Below are 20,622 nucleotides of genomic sequence, written 5' to 3'. Positions count from 1 at the left end.
AAAGCTTCCTGAAAGAATAGAGTTAGGCTAACCTACTCAATAAAATGGTTTAATATTTTTTTTGATTAAATTTAGCTTACTTATAGTAAATACAAAACTTACAACATATAGTTATATAAGGAAATTTTACTTTTGAATAGTAACATAATAACTAGAATTATTAGTTACTAGTTAGTTTTCATATTTAACAACTAAAAGATAAGAAATATTTATATTTTATTTTTAAAAGCTATAACAAATTATGTTAATCTTAACCTTTAGCAATTCAGTATCTGTTTCATTTTCAGAGGAATTTTTTAGCACTTTAATTGCAACTGGTACTTTTACTTTTCTTGTGTTTTCTGAAACTTCAGGAATATAGAAACCTAAAGTAAATTAGTAGTTTGTTGATTATTATATTGTTCAAGCAACAACTTTTAAAACAATGGCAAAGTTTTCAAATAGTAATTTTTTTGTGAAAACTTGTTTATGACTTATGACGGTTACTAAATTTACTTTAAGATAGTTGTGTCAATAATAGAACCTAAACGTATTAATTTTTTGATTGTATTAAACTGTTTGGTACCTTTGTAAACAGTTCCAAATGCACCAGAACCCAGTATGCTTCCTATTTTTAATTCCGTGTCCTAAAAACTACTCAATAGTTTACAAGACTAAGGCCAATAATTTTTTTAGTAAACAAATATATTATTACTGTATAAGACTTACAAAACCAAAAACAGTATTTAAATAAATAAAACAGCTACATTTAAATGACATAAGCTTAATTAAAGTAACAAGAATACTTTTAAACTAATTAAAGTTTATATGTTTTGTTATATCCGTTGAAAATGGTTACAGCAATACTTTAATAAGTATCCTCACTGTAATTTTGTTTAGTTTTGTTTGCAGTAACAAGTTTTGTTTACACTAAAATTTTATTTACTTTAACAATTCGTAAAATTCCTTGGTTTGGCGATAAGCCACTATCTGGACTCAATGGTACCAATGGTGCAGCTGGGTCATCGAAATTATAGATCTTCGGCTGTTTAAATAATTTATCAAAGAGTTATTATAAAAATAAAACAAATTTTGTTTTGATATTGTGAATCTACAAAAAGTAAACGTTACAGATATATATAAAACAAATTTGTAGTTGTTTATGAACTAACTTTAAACTAAAAATAAATATTAAGAGAAAAAAATAAATTTACAATAAAATTTTACTAATTTAAATACTAATGTTTTCAATTTAAAGTTATAATTTTTGTAGTATGATAGTGATAAAAAAAACAGTTTAGTTTATATACATGTTTTAAAAGCTGAAGCATAAAACATTTTACAGTAAAAAAATATTTAGTTTTAGTTTAAAAAAACAATTGATAGTCAAATATTAAATAAATTAAGATAAAGTAGTTTGTACATAACCAAGTGCTATATGTATAAACATGCTATAAAAAATAACTGGAAATTTTGATACTAGAAGTAATTAAGTTGGTGTTGACAAGTTTTGATCATTAGACCAAAGCTCTCGGTAGACTAATACTAGGGTTTTGTTTTAATTGAAAATTAAAATTGTTTAGTTATAACCGTTTAACCAAAGAAAGCGGTTGTATGTACTCTACAAATTGTTATGATCTTTTATCATGAAACTTTTTTTTGCTGGTATGGTTCGTGACGTCAGCATGTCTAACTTCCGTGCAATTATTTGTTCACTAGCTTGACATCTCGGTCGTTTATGCTGAGAACAAAAATAAAACACCGGCGTACATCAACAGAACTAAAGTCTGGAATTTTATGCTCTGTAAGCCTATATTCAAAGTTTAATATTTAATACAATTTCCACTTTTTTATTTTATAATTTCGATCATTAGACTAAAGTTTTCTTCAGCTTCGATAACTTTACTAGTTTCATAAACAAAACCTAGATCTTAGTCTACCGACAGTTTTTGTCTGATGATTGAAGTGATATAATCAAAACATGTAGTTTAACAAGTCTTTAGCTTGTCTCCTCATTACCAAAAAATGTCCAAGTTTTGGTTCAGATGACGTTCAAAGATGTTTTTTTTTGGTTTTAAAAATATTGTGATATATTGTTTATTGACGACAAAAAAAAGCTCAAAAAGTTTTGTCCTAAGACCTGTTGTACAGAAAAACCTTTCAGTTGGCGAGTCGTACACTACTTGGTTATTTAACGTCTTAATAGAGATTATATAAATCCTTTCATATGTTTAAGTAGGGTGGGCGACTGTTCAAATTTTAATAATTTTGAGTTATTGTATATTATATACTTGATAAACTATTAAATTATTAATTATAAGAAAACAAAAATGTTTTATCATTATAATTTTATCAATTAGAATTACATGGTTTTATTTTTTGAAAATTTATGAAATTTTTAAGAAATGGTTTAAAAAAATTTTAAAAATTACAAAATATAATAAGTTTTAGTAGTGATAAATGTTCTGTTTTTTTAAATGTTTTTTTTAGATCTTTTTAATCATCATAACCTTATCATTTAGTTAGACCTACATGAGCGTTTTTTTAAACTTTTTCAAAAACTTATATATTACTTTTTGAGATGTGACCACTTAAAAATTTTATTAAGAGTTTACACTGTAGGAAATTTAATTGTAATGTAACCGTTTTAAACACATTACATACTTATGAGCTCAGAAATAAAAGATATTATGAGCAATTAAAGATAGCTTTTTTTGTAGACATAACAAGAAACTATATGTCTAACACATAATATATGACAAATAAAATTATCTATGTTTTTTAGTAGAAAAGCACATGAAAAACTATACTGAATTCTTATAAACAAGAATGTTCGAAAACAAAAAAAAAAACATGATACAACTAAAAATAATAAAATTTTCTTGGGGTTAAAAATAACAGGCATCTTTATATAGTTTCTTGTTTTTATATCCAGTCAAATAGTTTGCAATCAAAATAAGTATAGCCAAATATTTTTAAAGTTTATAAGTTTATACAATGTAACAAAACTGTTATTATTGTGATATAAAAAATAACAAACAAACTGTTATATTTTAAAAAGAGTTTTGTTATGCAATTACTTAAATATTTATTTAGAAGCAAACTGCAGCCCCCGAGAGAAAAATACTGCCCACTAAAAAAATTAAAAAGTTACACTAGATATTCTTTGGTATGTAATGAAATGTAAACTGACAAGCAAATAGCGGGGTTTGTAACGAGAGTAAAACAAAAGATCATGTTGTAATTAAAACTATAACTGCGACCCGCGATGATTTTTATAACGGAAATTCGGCCCGCGACTATCAAAAACATGCTTACCCCTGGGTTTATGTGTAACGACTTAAAATTAAAACTTAAACATACGTTTTTGCTCTTTTTCCACTTTTTTATATATAAAGTCAAAAATAACATCGAAAAAACTAGAAGTATAAGTAATCCGATAATCAACATGAAAAAGATTGCTTTCTTTCTGTTTGAAAAAAATAAGAAATTATAACTTGTCACAATGGTGTAAAACAAAATAAGTAAAGATAGAACGTAATATGACTAAATAAATGAACATTAAGTGCAGTGGTGAAATATATAAGCTTTTAAAAATTAAATAAAACAAAGTAGTATAAAAACGTTTTTAAATAAACTGCGTTGTTGAATTGTAGTTCATGTGATAAACATTAGGTTTACAATCTGTTATAATAATTTTATTAGTTAGCTTAGTTTTAAATTGAATTTTTAGTTTGATCTATGATGGTAATATTGACAGTTATTTAGTTCTTTAATTAGTTATACAAATTCTAAAGCATACTTTGATCTTACAAATAGTTTCTTAGTTTTTGTTATTTACTAATTTATGTACTATATCCTGTTTTTACAAAGATTATTTATGTATGAGACTTATATACTTATATGATTGAAAACTAGTTAAATTTTTTTGTGTAAAACTAAAGTTACTGTAGATTTGTATTTAGGTAAAAAAATCTATAGAAAAATTAAAATCTTAAAACATTAATTTTGAAGAAGTAAAATGTTATGTTACAAACCAAAAGTGCTTTTTTCTATGGTTTTGTTTGTAGTTAGAAACTATAAGTTTAAAATCATCTCAGTATGTTGAAAGGAAATATAATTATTTTTTTATAAATTAGTTTTTAAGCACAATTTTTAATGCTGTTTACATTTTATATATTCATATATAAATTTTACTTCATCAGAGTAAAACGCAATTAGTTATATTAAGACAGTTCCGAAGACATCATCCAAATTAAAAGTTTTCAAATTAAATAAATAAGGTTAGTTAAAATTTTTAAACTAAATTTTGTTTTTTAGTTTTAAGTCGAGTTAAAGTATACTAATATTAAGAATTAAGTAAAAATCAACGATGTAATTAAATGTTGCCATGTGTAAGTGAACACGTATATTTTTTAGTAGTAATAAACCGATTTGTAGAAAATTAAATAAGTTCTGATAGACAGAAAACTAAAAGCAATAAAGCTTCTTCATTTTGAGCTAAAAGAAACAAGAGAAATGACTACTTATTAGCTATCTTAGGTTTTGAGAAAGTAATCTACTTAAAAATATAATGTAGTTTCGATTTCATCATTAGTACATTTATAGTTAAATAAAGTACAGTCATTACTTTGGTTTGCAAAGGTTTTCGTCAATAAATGTTGAATGTGGACAACTTTTTACACACACATTACTTACTGTATCTTTAAGTTTGCACTTAGTACAGTTTTTTAAACCTGGTCCACTACACTCTGCACAATACTCATGACATAAACCACAAGTGTATGAAACATCTAAAAAAATATTTAGCTTTTATACTTAGGTTTTTATGAGTTTTCATAGTAGTTCATATCACAAAGTTTTAAAATATAAGCTAAATAGAAACTAATATCGGTTTGTTCATTCAACACATTTGTGATATTTTCATATGAAATAAAACAATAGTAAGGTCTCTAGATAAACAGCATAACACTTTTTTAATTAGTTCTTAATACCTTTTTTAAGTACAAACAAATATAGTTAGTTAAGTCTTTAATGATTAAAATTTACCGTTTTCCCTAAAAAACATACAATAATACAAATTCTAAAATTTACATAAAAAAAACGAACTTTAACTAAAGTTATACATTTACTTTTGAATATATTTTTTAGTTATCTTTTTAGTCATCTTATTTTAAGAGTGGTTCTTTCTAATAAAAGACTTTATAAATGTGAAAAATATCTTTAAAAATAAAACTTTTAAAAAGTAGCAAAAAAGTTAAACTACTTCACTAGGATTTAAACTTACTGATTGTAGGAAACTCAATATAAAAGATGAGTTAATATAAAAAAGAAAGCTAACGAATTGTATTTTTATTATTAAAGTTTTACTTTTGTTTTTGTCGTTGTATGTAACTTTGTTGTACAGAGACTTTGTACGTGGACAAGTATCAACACAGTTATTATCATACTTGAACAATTTACAAGCAGTGCAATCTTCTTTTTTGGGTCCCGCACAAAACGTACAATCTTTTGTGCAGTTGCCTGTTGATTAATAACGTAAAATGACTTAGTTCTCCTTATAAATGAACTAGTTTCCAAGAAAATCTTTGTTGCTTTAAATAAAAAGTGATGCAAAAGTGTTGTAGTTTGTTGTGAAATAAAAGTTTTTAACGGTAAATTGAGATTTAAACACTTTTTTGATCATAATCGAGCAAAGATTTAAATACGAAAGAATCTTGCATTAAAGACTAGAATAAAAACGCCAAAAGTAGTTGAATTAGTAATGCCAAAAGTACTCACACTGTTGCTCAGATAGATTTCTCACAACGTTTGAAGTATTTTGTTTTCCATGAGTTATCTTATTCCAGTCTAACTTGTAGTAACACAGATTTTTTAAATTTCTAATAACAACTTTTCCATTCTTAACACTCTTTAAAGATTTTAGTCCGAGAGATTTTATCTAAATTAAATTATAAACTTTATTTAGCCTTAAGTTATTACTTGTACTTCTGTGAACAGTATTAGTTGCAAAATACGTTTTAAAATATAGATGATATTGAATTTATTTTTATTGCCATAGTAGTTACATACGTGTGACATTTCTGAAATATTCTTCTTAAAACTATCAACTATTTCAATTGAGTAAACTTCGCGCTGGCTCCGTCCTTGGACTTCTTGTAAGTTTTCAAAAGCATCAAAGCTTGTTGCATTAGGATGCCAGCTGTAAATTGTTAGAAATCCTGTTGGACGAAATAATTAGTTATTTAAAACTTAAAAAAAGATAGTTTAGAGACAGAAGTATTTAAGTTATATTTAGTTCTAAAAATAATAATAAAAAAAATTTATTAGTATTTGTTATGGTGTTTAATAATAAAGCAATTAATTTTTAAAAGTTTTAAATTGCAAACAGTTTGATATTGATTTTGTATTGTATTCGTTGAATTTTTTATTACTATATACAACGATATAAAATAAAACAAAATTTGTACTAAATAGAAAATACTGTAGGTATTAAAAAAACAAGCCTTATCAATTAAAATAAACTAAACTATTTTTGATTCAAGTTATTGTTCTGCACAACTAAAACATCTAACTAATGTTTTTGCGTAATTTAATGCACTAGTATTTTTTGTTAAAATTTCATAATAATTCTTTAATTTGTTGGATATTTTCCTTAATTTAGTCTTCAAGAGCAGTAATTCTTTAAAATAAGTTAGCACAGGTACACAATTTGAAAAAATCGCTCTATAATTCGAGGGTTGGCTCATATTGTATTTGTTGAAATAAAAAATGTTTACAATACAACTTTAATCTTTTCAAAGTATAATATCTTTAAACTTTTTTGAAATTAAAACAACATTAGGGTTTGTTGAAGACACAAGCTTTACTGTTCTGTTTTTAATTTCTGTTGATTTTGCCTGACTCTGCATTTAAGTATGATAGTATTATACTAATATGAAGTGACACAATTCTACTTATTAATAAACCCTTTTATTTAATCGCTAAGTATTCTATTTCATATATTTACCGAATTAATTGCATGGGTAGGCGATATTTTGTAGTTTAACTACAACTCTAATATTTATTGTTATAAAAAAATTAGTGGAGCATCTTGTGAAGCTCAGTTATACCGTAGCTTAATAATACAAATATATAAACAACTACTGCTATATAAACTAAATCTCTAACTTGTATAACTAGGATTCTTATAGAATACAGTTCTGAGTTTGTTGTAGCATTTATTAAATAAAACACTCAGTAAATGTAACCAGTTATTGACTACAATTTCTATAGCAAACATCACTTAAAAAAAATATTTAGTTTGAATCTTTTTAGATTGTTACAACTATTTTGTTAGTTTATTTTTAGATAATGTAGCGGAATATTGAAACAAAAAAACCTATCAAGAAGGCTCTGAACTTTAAAATCTTAATAAAAAAAAACAACTAATTTGTTCTTTTGCGGAAAAGTTTTTTTAAATTTTAGTTTATTATCAAATTTTTCTGTTTTAAAGTGATTTTTTACTAACTGTACCATTAAAAAAAAAAGAATTATATGTTTTAATTTTGTTCTACAGTTTAAGTCTAAACGGTTATTTTTAAACAAATTTTATATATTAATAATTTCAGTTAAGTTGAAAGTTATGTAGAAAAGACTTTGTTTACAATAATTCTTAAAATTATTCTTTTATGAGTAAATGTATGGAATTAATATAATAAGATGTTAATCGCCGTTAACTACTCATAAACTTTTATCGTTATACTTTATCAAAGAATGTTCTTAATCAACATTTAAAATTTTGATAACTGCTTTTGTAAACAGATTTTTTCTACAATTAATTAACTTATATTGAAAAAAAGTCTCTACTTAATTTTACAGTAGTTTAGTGATTTAAAATGTATTTTGAATTCAAATACTTATGTATACAAAATATATAGGTAATAAATTCTTAACTTACCAGTAATTATCTCAACACTTTGAAAGTAGTGTTTTAGTTCCTCTAAAGAGATATTTTTCCTGAAAAGTAAATCTCAAGATAATCAGTTTATATCAATTTATATTTTAAAAAACAAAAACTTTTGTGTTACTGGTTTCATTACTTAAATATTAAAAAACATTAAAAACTCAATTTAAGCAATGTGTATTGATTGTAAACCTTTGTATTTAGCGTTAAAAAAACTATTATAGGAAACATTAAAAAAAATAATAGTAAAAAAAATATATAAACTTAGTTTACTCTTACTTTTTGCTATATATAAATTCTTAAAAAGACTACATATTTTTGAAAAACCACAAAAAAAAAAAAGAAAAAAAAGGATTTAATCTAAAACTTTTATGTTACAACAATGTACAAAAAAATATGTTTTATAAAATAGATAAAAAACGATGTTTGTATTTAACCATTTATTAAAACTGTACATAGTTTAAGCGTAAAAACTATGAAGTAAAAAAAAAATATATTTAGTTTTCCTTTTAGGTAATTTATTTGTTTATTCAAATAGTGTTGAAAAAAGCATTAAAAGTTATATGTATAAATAAAAAACAATTTAACTTTAAAACACCTTTAGCAGGTTTAAATTGTTTTTAGCTAAGCTGAAATGTAAACAAACAAATGTATTTAAACTACTACTGTTTTATTTATTATATCAAACTGTAAAAAAAAAGACATATATAAAGATAACAGAATTGCTTAAAATAGTTTTAATATGACTTAACTTATCACTTACTTCACGATTCATGAACAACTTTATTGTTTGCTTATCTCAGGATTCCAGTTTTATAAAAAATAATGTTTAAAAAAAGTAGGTTATAAAAATAAATTTTAAGATTTTATTTTATAACTACTTTATTACAACTTAAGTTTCTTCATGAGGCAATATACTTAATAAAAGTACTTTAACCTAATTGTAAATTTTAAAGATAAGTAAACATATTTGTGATGTCTAAGAACGTTTCCTAAATTTTTCCTAAATTGTATACGGTAGACCACTGAAGAAAAATATATGCACACTAGGTAGATGGAAAATGTTAATAAAAACATAGTTATTTGTTAGTTATTGTAGAAAAATGATTTTTTACATTTATAAGGAACGATTTTCTGTTTGCAAGGTATCTGCTGATATTAGAACTTTGAATTATTATAGAAAACTGTATTTACAAAGTGATATTCAATTTTTATTTCAACTTTTAGTTTTTGGTTTTGTTGACTCTAAATAAAACATAATGTTTGAAAGATTAAATGAGTTAGACAGAAAACTAGATTTTTATTGCTATTTAAACACTTTATAAATGACAAGTTTTTTTTATAGTTTTATTTTTACCACTAGCGAAATAGTTTTTGAACGAAAGAAAATTGAGGGTAAAAGTTTCAATATCTATACTAATATGGTATTTTTTGTATATTTTAACAAAACCTTTAGTATTAAATAATAAATAAAAATTCAACTTACAGCTTTGTATTAAATGATTCAACAAAAAACTGAATGTTTCCTTTTACTTCGGTACAGTTTTCAAACTCTTTGATGTTTGTTGAATTTACTTGTCCTGTACTATCTTTGATAGGGTTACAATAATCTATAGAAAAAAATTTGCTCGTTTTCAAGTCTATAGGTAACTGAATTTATAATTTATTGAAAATGTTCGGAATTTTATACGCATTATCTATTTACAGTGGTATTAAGTAGTTCTAAGATTGATGTGTACATATTTAAAAACTTTATGCTAACCTAGCAGAGTTTTTTACAAAACTTTGCTTGTTTATTTAATTGAAGTTCATTTTTTGAATCTATCAACGTTGTTTTATTACTTATGAGATGTATTAAACCATTTAGCTTAAACCTATAATTTTTTTTGGAGATCAATAATAGTTCATAACATATAAAATATTATATGTTTTTATTTCATTTAAGCGCTAATTGTCGTTGCTATAAGTAGTACAGCATATCAAAATTCTGTCCAATTTGTTTTAGAAAAACTAAATTAAACTGATATCAAAGTTAAAAATATCTAGTTGACAAAAATAAGCATGAAATGACTATTTTTTTTATTAATTTGATATTATTGTAAATTTCACAAAAACCACACGTTAAAAGTTAATCATTACCAATAAAAATAGATCAAATAACTGTTTATTAGAAGCTAAAGGTTTTTGGTGTACGACTCGATAACCAAAAGGACCAAATTTTTAGCGCTATATTTTGCCGTTCAATAAACAATATTATTATACTTAAACAAAGATTGTACACTAGACAAAAACACAATTTTTTTAGTTGAAACGATTAAACCTTATTATGTAGTAACATAACATAACTTCGTCCCCGCATAGATTCGCGAACAGTATAGCTTCGGACTTTTCCAAAAGATTTTAGGTTTAATACATAATTTTTAGAATTTTATTTGTTTAAATTGTAGCTTAATCTATGTTAAAACTTCTAAAATAAGGTTTATGATGCTTTTAACTAGGGGTGGGCAACGTACGGCCCGCGGGCCGGATCCGGCTCGCAGAGTGAAAATGACCGACCCCTAACCGTTTTTTAAACTCTTATGGGATCCGGCTCGCAAATGAAAATTACCGGCCCGCAAGCGAAGTGACAGACCCGCAAAGGGTCAGTATTACAAAGTTTTTATAAAACTTTGCATCATGTTTTTACAAATTAAAACTGTAACAATTTGACTTCAAAAACATGCTAAAAATGACTTTGTAAATTAAAGTCTTCTAATAAATATACCATTTTGCCTAATACTTTGTGTTGTTCTAACTTAGTTGGAATATCGTTTTCTCAAATTACCCCAAGCAAAGTGTTTTTTAAGTACGATGTTTTACATACGTACCTTTGTCAATTACAATGTCAATTATATTTATAACATTGTTTTAACATCTGACATGTCTCAATATATATCTTAAGTTGTCAGACTTGAGAAAAATTTGTGAATTTTAAGGATTCAAAAAAGTGATCCACTGTATTAATATAACTAGATTCTAGTTATAGTTAACTAGATATAACAGCAAATCAAAATCTTAAAACTAGCACATCACAGTAGGTCAAAAATGTACAACTATCACATCACAGTAGTTTAAACAATACAACTATCACGTCACAGTAGACCGAAACAATCCAAATTGCGCGTCATAGTTTATCGCAATCATACTAAATGTTTTATAAAATTGTTTAGTCTTTTATCGAGTTTCATTAAAATTTGTAATCTTAAACGAAATCAAATGAGAACGTTAAGTATTATTATTTTGTTAAAAGTTTTTCGTTATTCTAAGTATGTGGTCATTTAAATTAGTGGAACTAGGCTGTATTTTATCTTAAGTGCTGCATTATAAAGAGACTCAAATGGTTTATCAAAACATGTCGCCTAAAGCTTTAGCTTACCGATGGTTTACTGAAAACATCCTAAACCGACCAATTTTTATACAAATTAGCAATATTGTGTAAAACACTAAAATATACAGCACCTTAAGGATACTAAAGGAAATTTTAAACAAAATAGGCCGGATCCGAAGCTCATATTTTAATTAGAATCCGACCGGATCTGGATCTCGACTTAAAATTAGTATCTAGTCGGATTCGAATCTAAAAAGTCATTATTCGACTGGATCCGGAAAATAACTGATTGAAAATGCTCCGGCCCGCAAAAGACTAAATATTTCCGGATCCGGACAGTTGATTGAAAAACGTAGCCCACCCCTCTAAAACTGAAAAATAATAAAATTTGTGTTATTCAACTTTTTAAAAATTATTTATGTAAAAAAAAAATTATTTAAGTATTTTATTTAGTATTCATTAAACTTATTTAAAAAAAATAAAATAAAAATAATTTTTTTAAATATCAATTTGTTTTAACTTAAAACGAAAAAGAGTACATAAGGTACACCATCAATATGATTTTTACACATTTTAAAGCATAAGTTTAAACATGCAATATTGTTGGCACTTTTCGTACAAATTTGCACTATTTGTATTACAAATGCAAAACTATGCGTATGGCGAAATGCGTAAGGCATTGTTAAAATTTCGAAAATAAGGAAGAAAAAAGATATATATATATATATATAGATAGATTTAAAAATAAACTCGTTTGATATTTCATCTGCTCTATTTAAAAACTTTTTTAGTTGATTTATTCTATTTTATAAATTATTTGAAAAAGTGTACTGCTTATTAAAAAAATACTTTTGCTTATTAAAAATTTATCAAATTTAATTTTTAAAAGATATAGACGTAGTAAAATTTGTTATTTGATCTTCAAACATTCATGGATCGAGATCATGCTTGTCAGAAGTATATGCTTATTGATTGTAGTTGTTTACTCAAGCGTGTTTTTTTTTGTTTTTTATTTAATCAAACGCTTGTAGCTAACCACTCTCTTACAAACTTTAGAAAAATGTCAAAACGAAATGCAACTCTGACTGTCAGTGTTATTGCAAAGTGTACACGTCATTAAATAAAAGGCAGATACTTTTTGCGTTTGCATTTACTATCTACAATACAGTAACTCTCGCAAATCTACGCACTTGCTTTAGTTACGCATTTTAGAGTTCTCAAAAACTAAGAAAATAACAATTTGGAAAACATTTAATAATGTAAATTTATTGTATGTATTGAATTACTATAACTTTAAATTTGATTTTTTTTTTTATAGAAAAAATAGGTTTTTAATAATTTTTTTTTTACATTTTTAGACTGTGCGTTTCACAACGAGCCTATTGAATTTTATTGATTTGCTTTTTCTACTTTAGGTGTCTGAGGCCCTCTTGTACCTTTAAATCAAATAAGTTACAATGGTAAATTCCTCACAAAATTTATGGCATGAAGTTTCATTTCAACTTAATAAATATCTTATTTTTAGCTCAGTTGTTCCTTGCCAACCTACGAATTAACTTGTCCTGCATGATATAAAAGAAAGATCATTTTCTAATACCATGCAAAGCAAGTTTAATCTTACATACGCAAGAAACAATGAAGAAAAAAAAGTTTACACAGACATAGTTTTTTTTTATTAAATAGCTTTTCACATATATGTACAACTTGAAAGAAAAATATCTTCTGAATAAAAAAAAAAGTGGGAAAGTTACGATGCTCTATTTAATCAAATTCCTTATAAGAAAATAGCTAAAACAGTAGGTATATTTGCTACCTCTTGGTTATTAACGTTCTTTTATTTAGTTACGCACTTTTGCTGTGGACACAATGTGCGTAGATTCGCGAGAAGTGACTGTATTAGGGATTAATCATTTTCTTTTTGTCCAATAAAAATATATTAACAATATTTTACTGAAATCTTCTTTTGTTTTATTTCTAACATATCAATTTATTAGAAAAATGTTTATAAAGCTCTCATTTGTTTTATATACTTAGTGATTATTAGCAAAACACTTTCAAAATAAAAATTAAAAAATTATTTTAGAAGCTTCAAAGATAAAAATTACATTAAATCTTATTCTTGTATATCAATTAGCAAGTAAATTATTATAGTTGGTAGGTGTCAAATATGCAGGAAGGGACACTTTTTCAACGCGTCAATTTTTTACAAAGACACTTTTGCACGTGTTTAAAAATTAAAGTTTTTCTAAAACATTTTTTTAGTTATTATTAATATTTTTTTTTTGTTGTTTACTATCATTACCACCCCTAATCTTTACCCTTGGTCAGTAACTTTTTTTTTTCGTAATTTTTTTCATTAATTTATTATTTTTTTTTTTAACTATCACTCTTACCCCTAACCCTTACCCTTTTTTGGTACTTTTATTTTTTTATTAATATTTTTTTTTGTTTTTATTTATACTTTATTTTTTAAGTTCTGTCGCAAAAATGATCTTCGTGCAAAAGTGACTTCGTATAAAAATGGCCTTCGTGCATAATGGCCCGTCCACAATTATAGTATAATATCAAATATCAAATAATCTTCAAAAAAAATTCAAAAACAAATGCTAAACTAAAGAAATATGCCCAAGTATGTTAATGTATAACGAATAAAAAAAAAAAATTAAGCCAAAGTTATAAAATAGACAGTCCAAAAAAACGACTTTTTTTGTAATTAAAATAACTTAATTACATTTAAAATTTTAGAATGTTAATTTTTAAAACAGGTATATTTAATAGCATCCGTATTTACTAAATTGTGATACGTGGAAGCAGTCAATGACGAAGCGAAAAAGAAAGAATACTCGAGTATAAATGGAAAAGCACCTTCAAGCCGTTTTAAAGCTGGGTGAAAAATTATAAACTCTGTATTTGAAGAAAAAATCAAGAGACGCAAAAAAAATTTTGACCTCCAAATACTTGCTATTAAATCTTAAACGACAGTTTTTTGAAAACAAACAGTCTCGATCCATGATTATTGGATATAGCAATAAGGTTATTACGAAATAACCAAAAGTAACTTTCAATGTTTGTGTTTAAGTTATTTCAACTTACCTAAAATACTGTACAATAATAAAAACAGACACTTCACAATATATGTTAAAAATTTGATTTAATAAAATTAAAACAAAAAAATATCTAATAAATCTTTTAAAAGAGATTAATCACTTAATTTACTTTTTTTACAACTGTATCCGCAATATTCACAACGACCATATTGATTTTTTTCGTATTTTTCACTACATTTTGTAACACATTCACCACCTTGAATAAGAAACCGATCTGAAACAAACAACTTATAATTTATCAAAGTAAAGCATCGTTTATTAAAACTTTATATTTTTTCTAGTTAGCACACTTAAATAACACAAAATAAGACAACAGAATAAGTACTAACAAACTCTTTAATTAATTGAAGCATATATAAAACTTAAAACTTACAAATATAAAACAAATTTATTTTATTTTTGAAAAAAAAGACTGATACTTTCAAACACTTAAATTGTTAATATTAAATCAAAAATATGTTACAAAGAAATGTGATAAATATTTGTTTAAATAAAGTTAAAAAAATATAAGCTTTCATAATTCTTGCTAAAAAAACTAAACGAAACAAGTTTGTTGTAGTATATAACAACAAAACTTTAAAAGTACTCAACTTATTAAAGTAATAAAACAGTTTTATGAAGTTTACTTTTATCTATTCTATTAAAACTATGTAAAATTGTTTTATTAGTTTAAAATAGAATAACTTCGTTGGTTTTCAATTACTTTAAGATAAAATTGTTGTATTTCTTTTAATCTGGTTTTAACTGAAAACTAGCGTAAAAAAGCTAAACCTGGACATTGTTTTAGACACTGGTGTGATAGTCTGTAGTATTCGTGAACTTGGCTAGTATGATCACGAGCATCTAGGTTTTGTGTCAAAGTTTCGCAAGACTCTCTACAGGTGCCTTCGACTACTACATTTTTGCAAGCCTAGTTTAATATAAATTTCAAAACATATTAGAACAAAGATTTTAACACATACGCAAAATAGATATGTAAGTTATTTTTAACTCATTGTTACAAAAATAATAAGACTTACTATGCACTGATCTTGCCTTCCACCTACGCAACCACCGGCACATTGTGGGTGACAGCACTCATTTTGTCCCCAGCACTTCAGTCCCTTGCAATTTTTTTTGCAGCTTTTAGTAGCTTAATGTTGTATTTTGTTTTTCACATAAGCTTAAACATTAGAAATTAAAAAAAATATTTTTGAGAATTCTATATTTGGAAGATTACTAGTTTGAACCGTTTTGAAGTCACTGTACGAGGAATAAAAACCTTATAAATATTTTTTTTTGTTTTGTTATATACAACTTAAAAAACTTTTAAGTACAGAAACGTTAGTATTATGATAATCTTAGAAACCTTTAACAAATGTTTTATAAAATGACAGTCTAAGTTTTTAAATTGCAATAGTTACTAATATTCGGAACTATTTTGTTTTTTAAACTCTAGTTGAAATACATTTGACAAAACTCTAATAACTATGAAAGATGAAAAATAAAAATAAACTTATTTATTATTTTTAATTCATTTAAAAATTATAAAACTTTAAAATCTAAAATAAATGTGGAATCAAAATTACAATGAAGTTGGTGGTCCTAATAAACAGACTTCTATAAAAAACTTATTTTTTACTTTAGGAAAATTATTAAATTTAGATTTTCTAAAAATTTTATTTTAATTTAAATCTAAACAAAAACTAAAATTTTTTAGATAACAAAACTAAGTTACTTTAAATTTAAAATAAAATTAAAATAAAACTTACAGCTTTTTTGACAATCTTTTTTTTCAGGACCCCAACACCCAAACTTACGTGGACAGTCGGCATGACACCTCCCTGTATATAAAAAAAAGATTAAGTTGACACAAATTGATAAACATTAAAAAAATTCATAATTTTATAATCTTATTAAAGTTATATGAGTTGTTAGTTTAAAATTAAACTAGAATAAATAACTTACTAACCTAAATTATAGTTTAAAAGTATTTACGTATCGAAATAAATAATAAACATTAACTTAATAATAACAAACTATTAGTAATACGTATTTTGTTGCAAAATGAAACCTTTCTTTTAAGCAAAACAAGTACGTTTATCACTTATAGTCAAATTACATTGACTAATTTTTTAATTATAAACGTACAAGTCACCTTTTCTAATATTGCTTAAGCGTTTTGTATACACTGCTTTTTGAATGGTGGAATTAAGAAAAAATTCATTCCATTCTATAGTTCGTAAAAACTTAATTCCGGCAGGGTTCGAAAAGTACACACTTCCTCTTCTAATTTCCAACAAGTTTGGAAGCCTTTTTGAATAAAGAAAAAACAAATTTAAAGTAAATAGATAAGATGATACTGTTATTCAACTTAAGAACTACTAAAACTTGTAAGATTTGTTTTATAAGTATTCAATATATTTACTATTTTAATTTTCTAAAGTTCAACAAGTAGCTATGTCATAAAAAAAAATTACAGAAATCTTACTTAAAATAAGATGCTTTTTGAGGATCACGGCTAATAAAGTAAAGAGAATATTTTCCAGAAAGCAGTGATTCTCCTCTAATGAGTGTAAGAGAAGTTAAGTTCAGCTTTGATGGATTATCTGCCATAAGAAGAACGTAGCCGGTAACTTCTTTGACATTCTGTAAAAATTTACACAGCATTACATAACACACATAAAGTTGTTTAGTTGTATAAGTGACCTTTCTCTTAAATAGCACTATGAACACGACCAAAAAAAAGCTTGCTATCAGGAAGTGTGTATGTAATAAATACCAGTCTAAATATAAAATTGCATTTTGAATACAAAACAATATAGCTCTAAAGCGCGTACCCTAAAAGAAGATTACTGTACTAATGTTTAGTTAAAAAACTTAGAAAAGTATCACTCAGAAATAAGTTGAAAAAATGGTAAAAAAAATATTTATTTATGAAGATTAAAAAAAGTTAAAGCTAAAAACTATAAACAAACCAGTCACAAATTCTTAAGTAAAACATTTTATTTAAGAAGTTGCTTAAAATAGTTTTTTTTTTTTTAAAGGTTAGTACTACCCCTAGGAATATTGAGTAGAGCCGACTTTGACAAGTATATAACGGTATGTATGTACTGATATAAAGAAAACTTTTTGTAGTCAAATTTAAAAAAATAGTGGTCTGTATAAAGTATCTTAACCATAATTTTAAAAGTATATATTTATATTGAGGCAAAAATTTCTTTTACCATTGACTTTTTAAAATAATTTGCATTTTTTAATTAGAGTTTATGTTTTAATGTTACTGTAACAACTGTTTATTTGTAGTTCTTTAAATATTAAGATAGTCAAATAAAAACGAATAAAAAAACTATTTATGTAGGATTTAAAAAATACACTAGTTATAATGAAGTCATACTTTAACTTTAAAACTTGCAATTTTATAAATCAAACCGTTTACATAATAATATATAAATTTCTAGTTTTAAATAAGTAAAGTTTTAATAAGTTTAAGTAAAGATTTTTGTAAAAATTGATTGCGCTTTTGTTAATTTGTGTTTATACCAAAAAGATAACTTTTGTTATACAATCATTTTTGTCCTGCTAATTTATCATTTAGAAAATTTTAATTTTTATCTAGTTGCTTTCTTAGACACCACAAAAACTATCTTAACGAAAATAAAGGATAAAATGATGAGGTACTCTCTGAAGGAAATGGTACTTATAGTAGACTGTGCTTTCCATAGTCAGCATTGAAAGCAATGGATTTAAAAAGAGTAAATATCGTTTTCATTAATTTTAAAAGTTAACTTTTTAATTAATTTATATTTAATTTATTTCATATAAGAGAATCTAGTTCTATTTTTTTTTAAACTTGTATTTTGCCGTATTTTGGTTAATTATCTAATTTATAGTATAGCTTTTTTATACGCTTTTCACGTTTATGTTTAAGTCATTGAGTATGTAAATGTCAATCAATTGCAATGTTGATTATTTTAGTTTACGTTGATTTTAATAAGATTTTTTAAAATCTTTAAAATTTTAGAAAGCTTAAATTATTAATCATTCTTTTTTTATATGCTTAAAGTTAAAGGTTCCTTAACCTATACTTTTATAAGTATAACATAATTAACATTTTCTACACTTTAGGTTCATTCGTTTCAATAAACATATTTAAAAAAACCTGGAATAAGTTGTAATCTTTTTCACCTAAAAACGTAGCTTCTAGATTCCCTATAAAAATAGTACAATTTTCAAATCCTGATCTGAGACCTCTTCCTTTAGTTAAACCATTGTTTGTTCCATAACACAACTTTGAAGCTGTCAATTATTTTATATAAATTTTATAAAACTTAATTCTACCCAAAAAGTATTTAATATAAACATTTATATAAAGATTATAATTTCATTTATTAATAGTTTACAAATCTAACACATTGTAGTTTTTTGTAAATGTGGTAAGATAAAATAGTTTTTTGTACGCAAATACTTTATTATACATATAATTAATGCATACTTTACTCAACTTTGCATACTTTGAAAAAAAAAATCTAAAAATATTTTAACTAAAACATAATTTTGCAAGTAATTTAATGTTTTTTCAATCCGTAGAGCCGATCAAGTTTTATTGACCGCTAGTCTGAAAAATATTAAACATCACAAACAAATGCAAAAACATTATTTTAGATTTTCTGACGGGCTGTGCTTTTTTAGAACATAAGCATTTAAAGCTATATCATATTATATCTGGTACTTAGTAATACAAATTGTTTAGGGTCTGTTACGATTTTTATTAATTTTTTACTTTTACAATAACTTTTTTATCTTTTGTCATTTTTATTTTTCTAATATTTACCAAAAACATAATTCTGATTTTTAAACTATAAAAAGTATATTTAATTAACATGTGGTATTTAATCGAAATCAAAATATAATTTAAAGTTAAGAAAAAGTTTAGCATAAATATATGTACTTTGTACAGTACTTTTTCTTTAATCTAAACCTTACTAAATAAATCAATTCACTGTTAAAAGTCGATAATTTAAGCTTACTTTGTTCTTATTCATTATTATTGATAGTTAAAGATACTTAAAGACAAAGTTTATTGACGCCTATCATCTTTTTGTTTTGATTAACTAACAATAGTTCTATCTAAAACTATATTATAAGATATATTAAAGTATACAAACAAATATTTTTTTAAAACTACTGTTCTTAAAATTAAAAAAAAAAAAAAAGAATAATGTTTTAATATTGTTACGGGTTTAAGCTTTGTTAAGTTGCTTTATAAAACAAAACATTGAACTAAATGATTGTTTTCCAAATCAAACATAGTGTACAGTTAACTTAAGAAGTATAGAATAAAGAAAGTCTGAATTTAATTTAATTAGAAGTATGATATTTGTAACTTCTTGTCAACTAGATAATTACTTGTGTAAAATTTATATTTTGATATTGTTAGAAAAAAATATTTTTATGCCAACGTTTTTAAATAGCTTTTATCAACAAAGTGGTAAACACAAATTCGCTTCTTTTTAAAACTAAGTAAAATTATTTACTTTTTTACAAGACTGCTTAATATTTTTAAGTGTGTTTTGTTTCCTAAATACATATAGATATTTTTTGCTTATCTTACTTCCATTATACATTGGTAAGATAATTTTTCATTCTGTTTTTGAATTAAGCATTGGTACGAAAGTTATATAAACTTTAACTATTTTATTCTAAATAAAAAAATAGTGTCTATATAAATAAACGTAATAAACATTTTTAAAACTCACTTATAGCATGAACTTGAATGTTGCTGTACAAAATCAAGAAGTTTATAATCACCTTGTAATATTTAATTAACATTTAAATGCTTACAAAAATAAATCTAAAAAAAAAATTCTCATTAATAAAAGCATAATTTAATCTTATGGTTAAAAAAGGCATAAATAATAAACTTTAAATTTTTTAAGTAAAAATATGTTTAAAACTATGTGTTTACGTACACTATTTTTAGTAGTTCTAATCTCGTTATAAGTGCTTTTTATATTGACAATAATTTTACTTTTTAAGTAATATTCAATAAAAAGTGTTTCTTTTTAATCTAATTTCTTTATTTTGCGTAGTTTAGCATATAACAGTTTGAATATTTTTACCATGGTTATAGTACTTTTAAACAAAACCGACAAAGCTAAAGTAAACTACTAGATCTTATACTTATCAAAATAGTCTCGCTAGATATAATTAATTATTAGTAATACAAAACTTATATATATTGA

The 20,622-nt window shown here is 24.4% G+C and overlaps 1 protein-coding gene across 1 annotated transcript; it reads right to left on the bottom strand.

The window, feature by feature from the left end:
• Nucleotides 1-255: 255 nt before the first annotated feature.
• On the bottom strand, nt 256-20,231 carry LOC145847764 (epidermal growth factor receptor-like; the record flags this gene model as incomplete). Its single annotated transcript, XM_082953705.1, has 18 exons — nt 20,137-20,231; nt 18,540-18,676; nt 16,869-17,026; nt 16,536-16,690; nt 16,150-16,221; nt 15,418-15,530; nt 15,170-15,308; nt 14,508-14,612; nt 9,411-9,534; nt 7,919-7,977; nt 6,052-6,200; nt 5,761-5,920; nt 5,350-5,502; nt 4,610-4,772; nt 3,343-3,448; nt 926-1,024; nt 566-626; nt 256-365 (listed from the first exon to the last, which is right to left on the bottom strand). Coding segments are annotated over exons 1-18 (2,136 nt in total), but the record flags the coding sequence as incomplete, so codon positions are not given.
• Between the last annotated feature and the right edge of the window lie 391 nt (nt 20,232-20,622).

Source organism: Thalia democratica, unplaced genomic scaffold (genome assembly GCF_965202585.1).
Source record: "Thalia democratica unplaced genomic scaffold, ktThaDemo2.hap1.1 HAP1_SCAFFOLD_1078, whole genome shotgun sequence".
NCBI classification, from domain to species: Eukaryota; Metazoa; Chordata; class Thaliacea; order Salpida; family Salpidae; genus Thalia; species Thalia democratica.
This window is presented reverse-complemented; position numbering and strand designations above follow the sequence as displayed.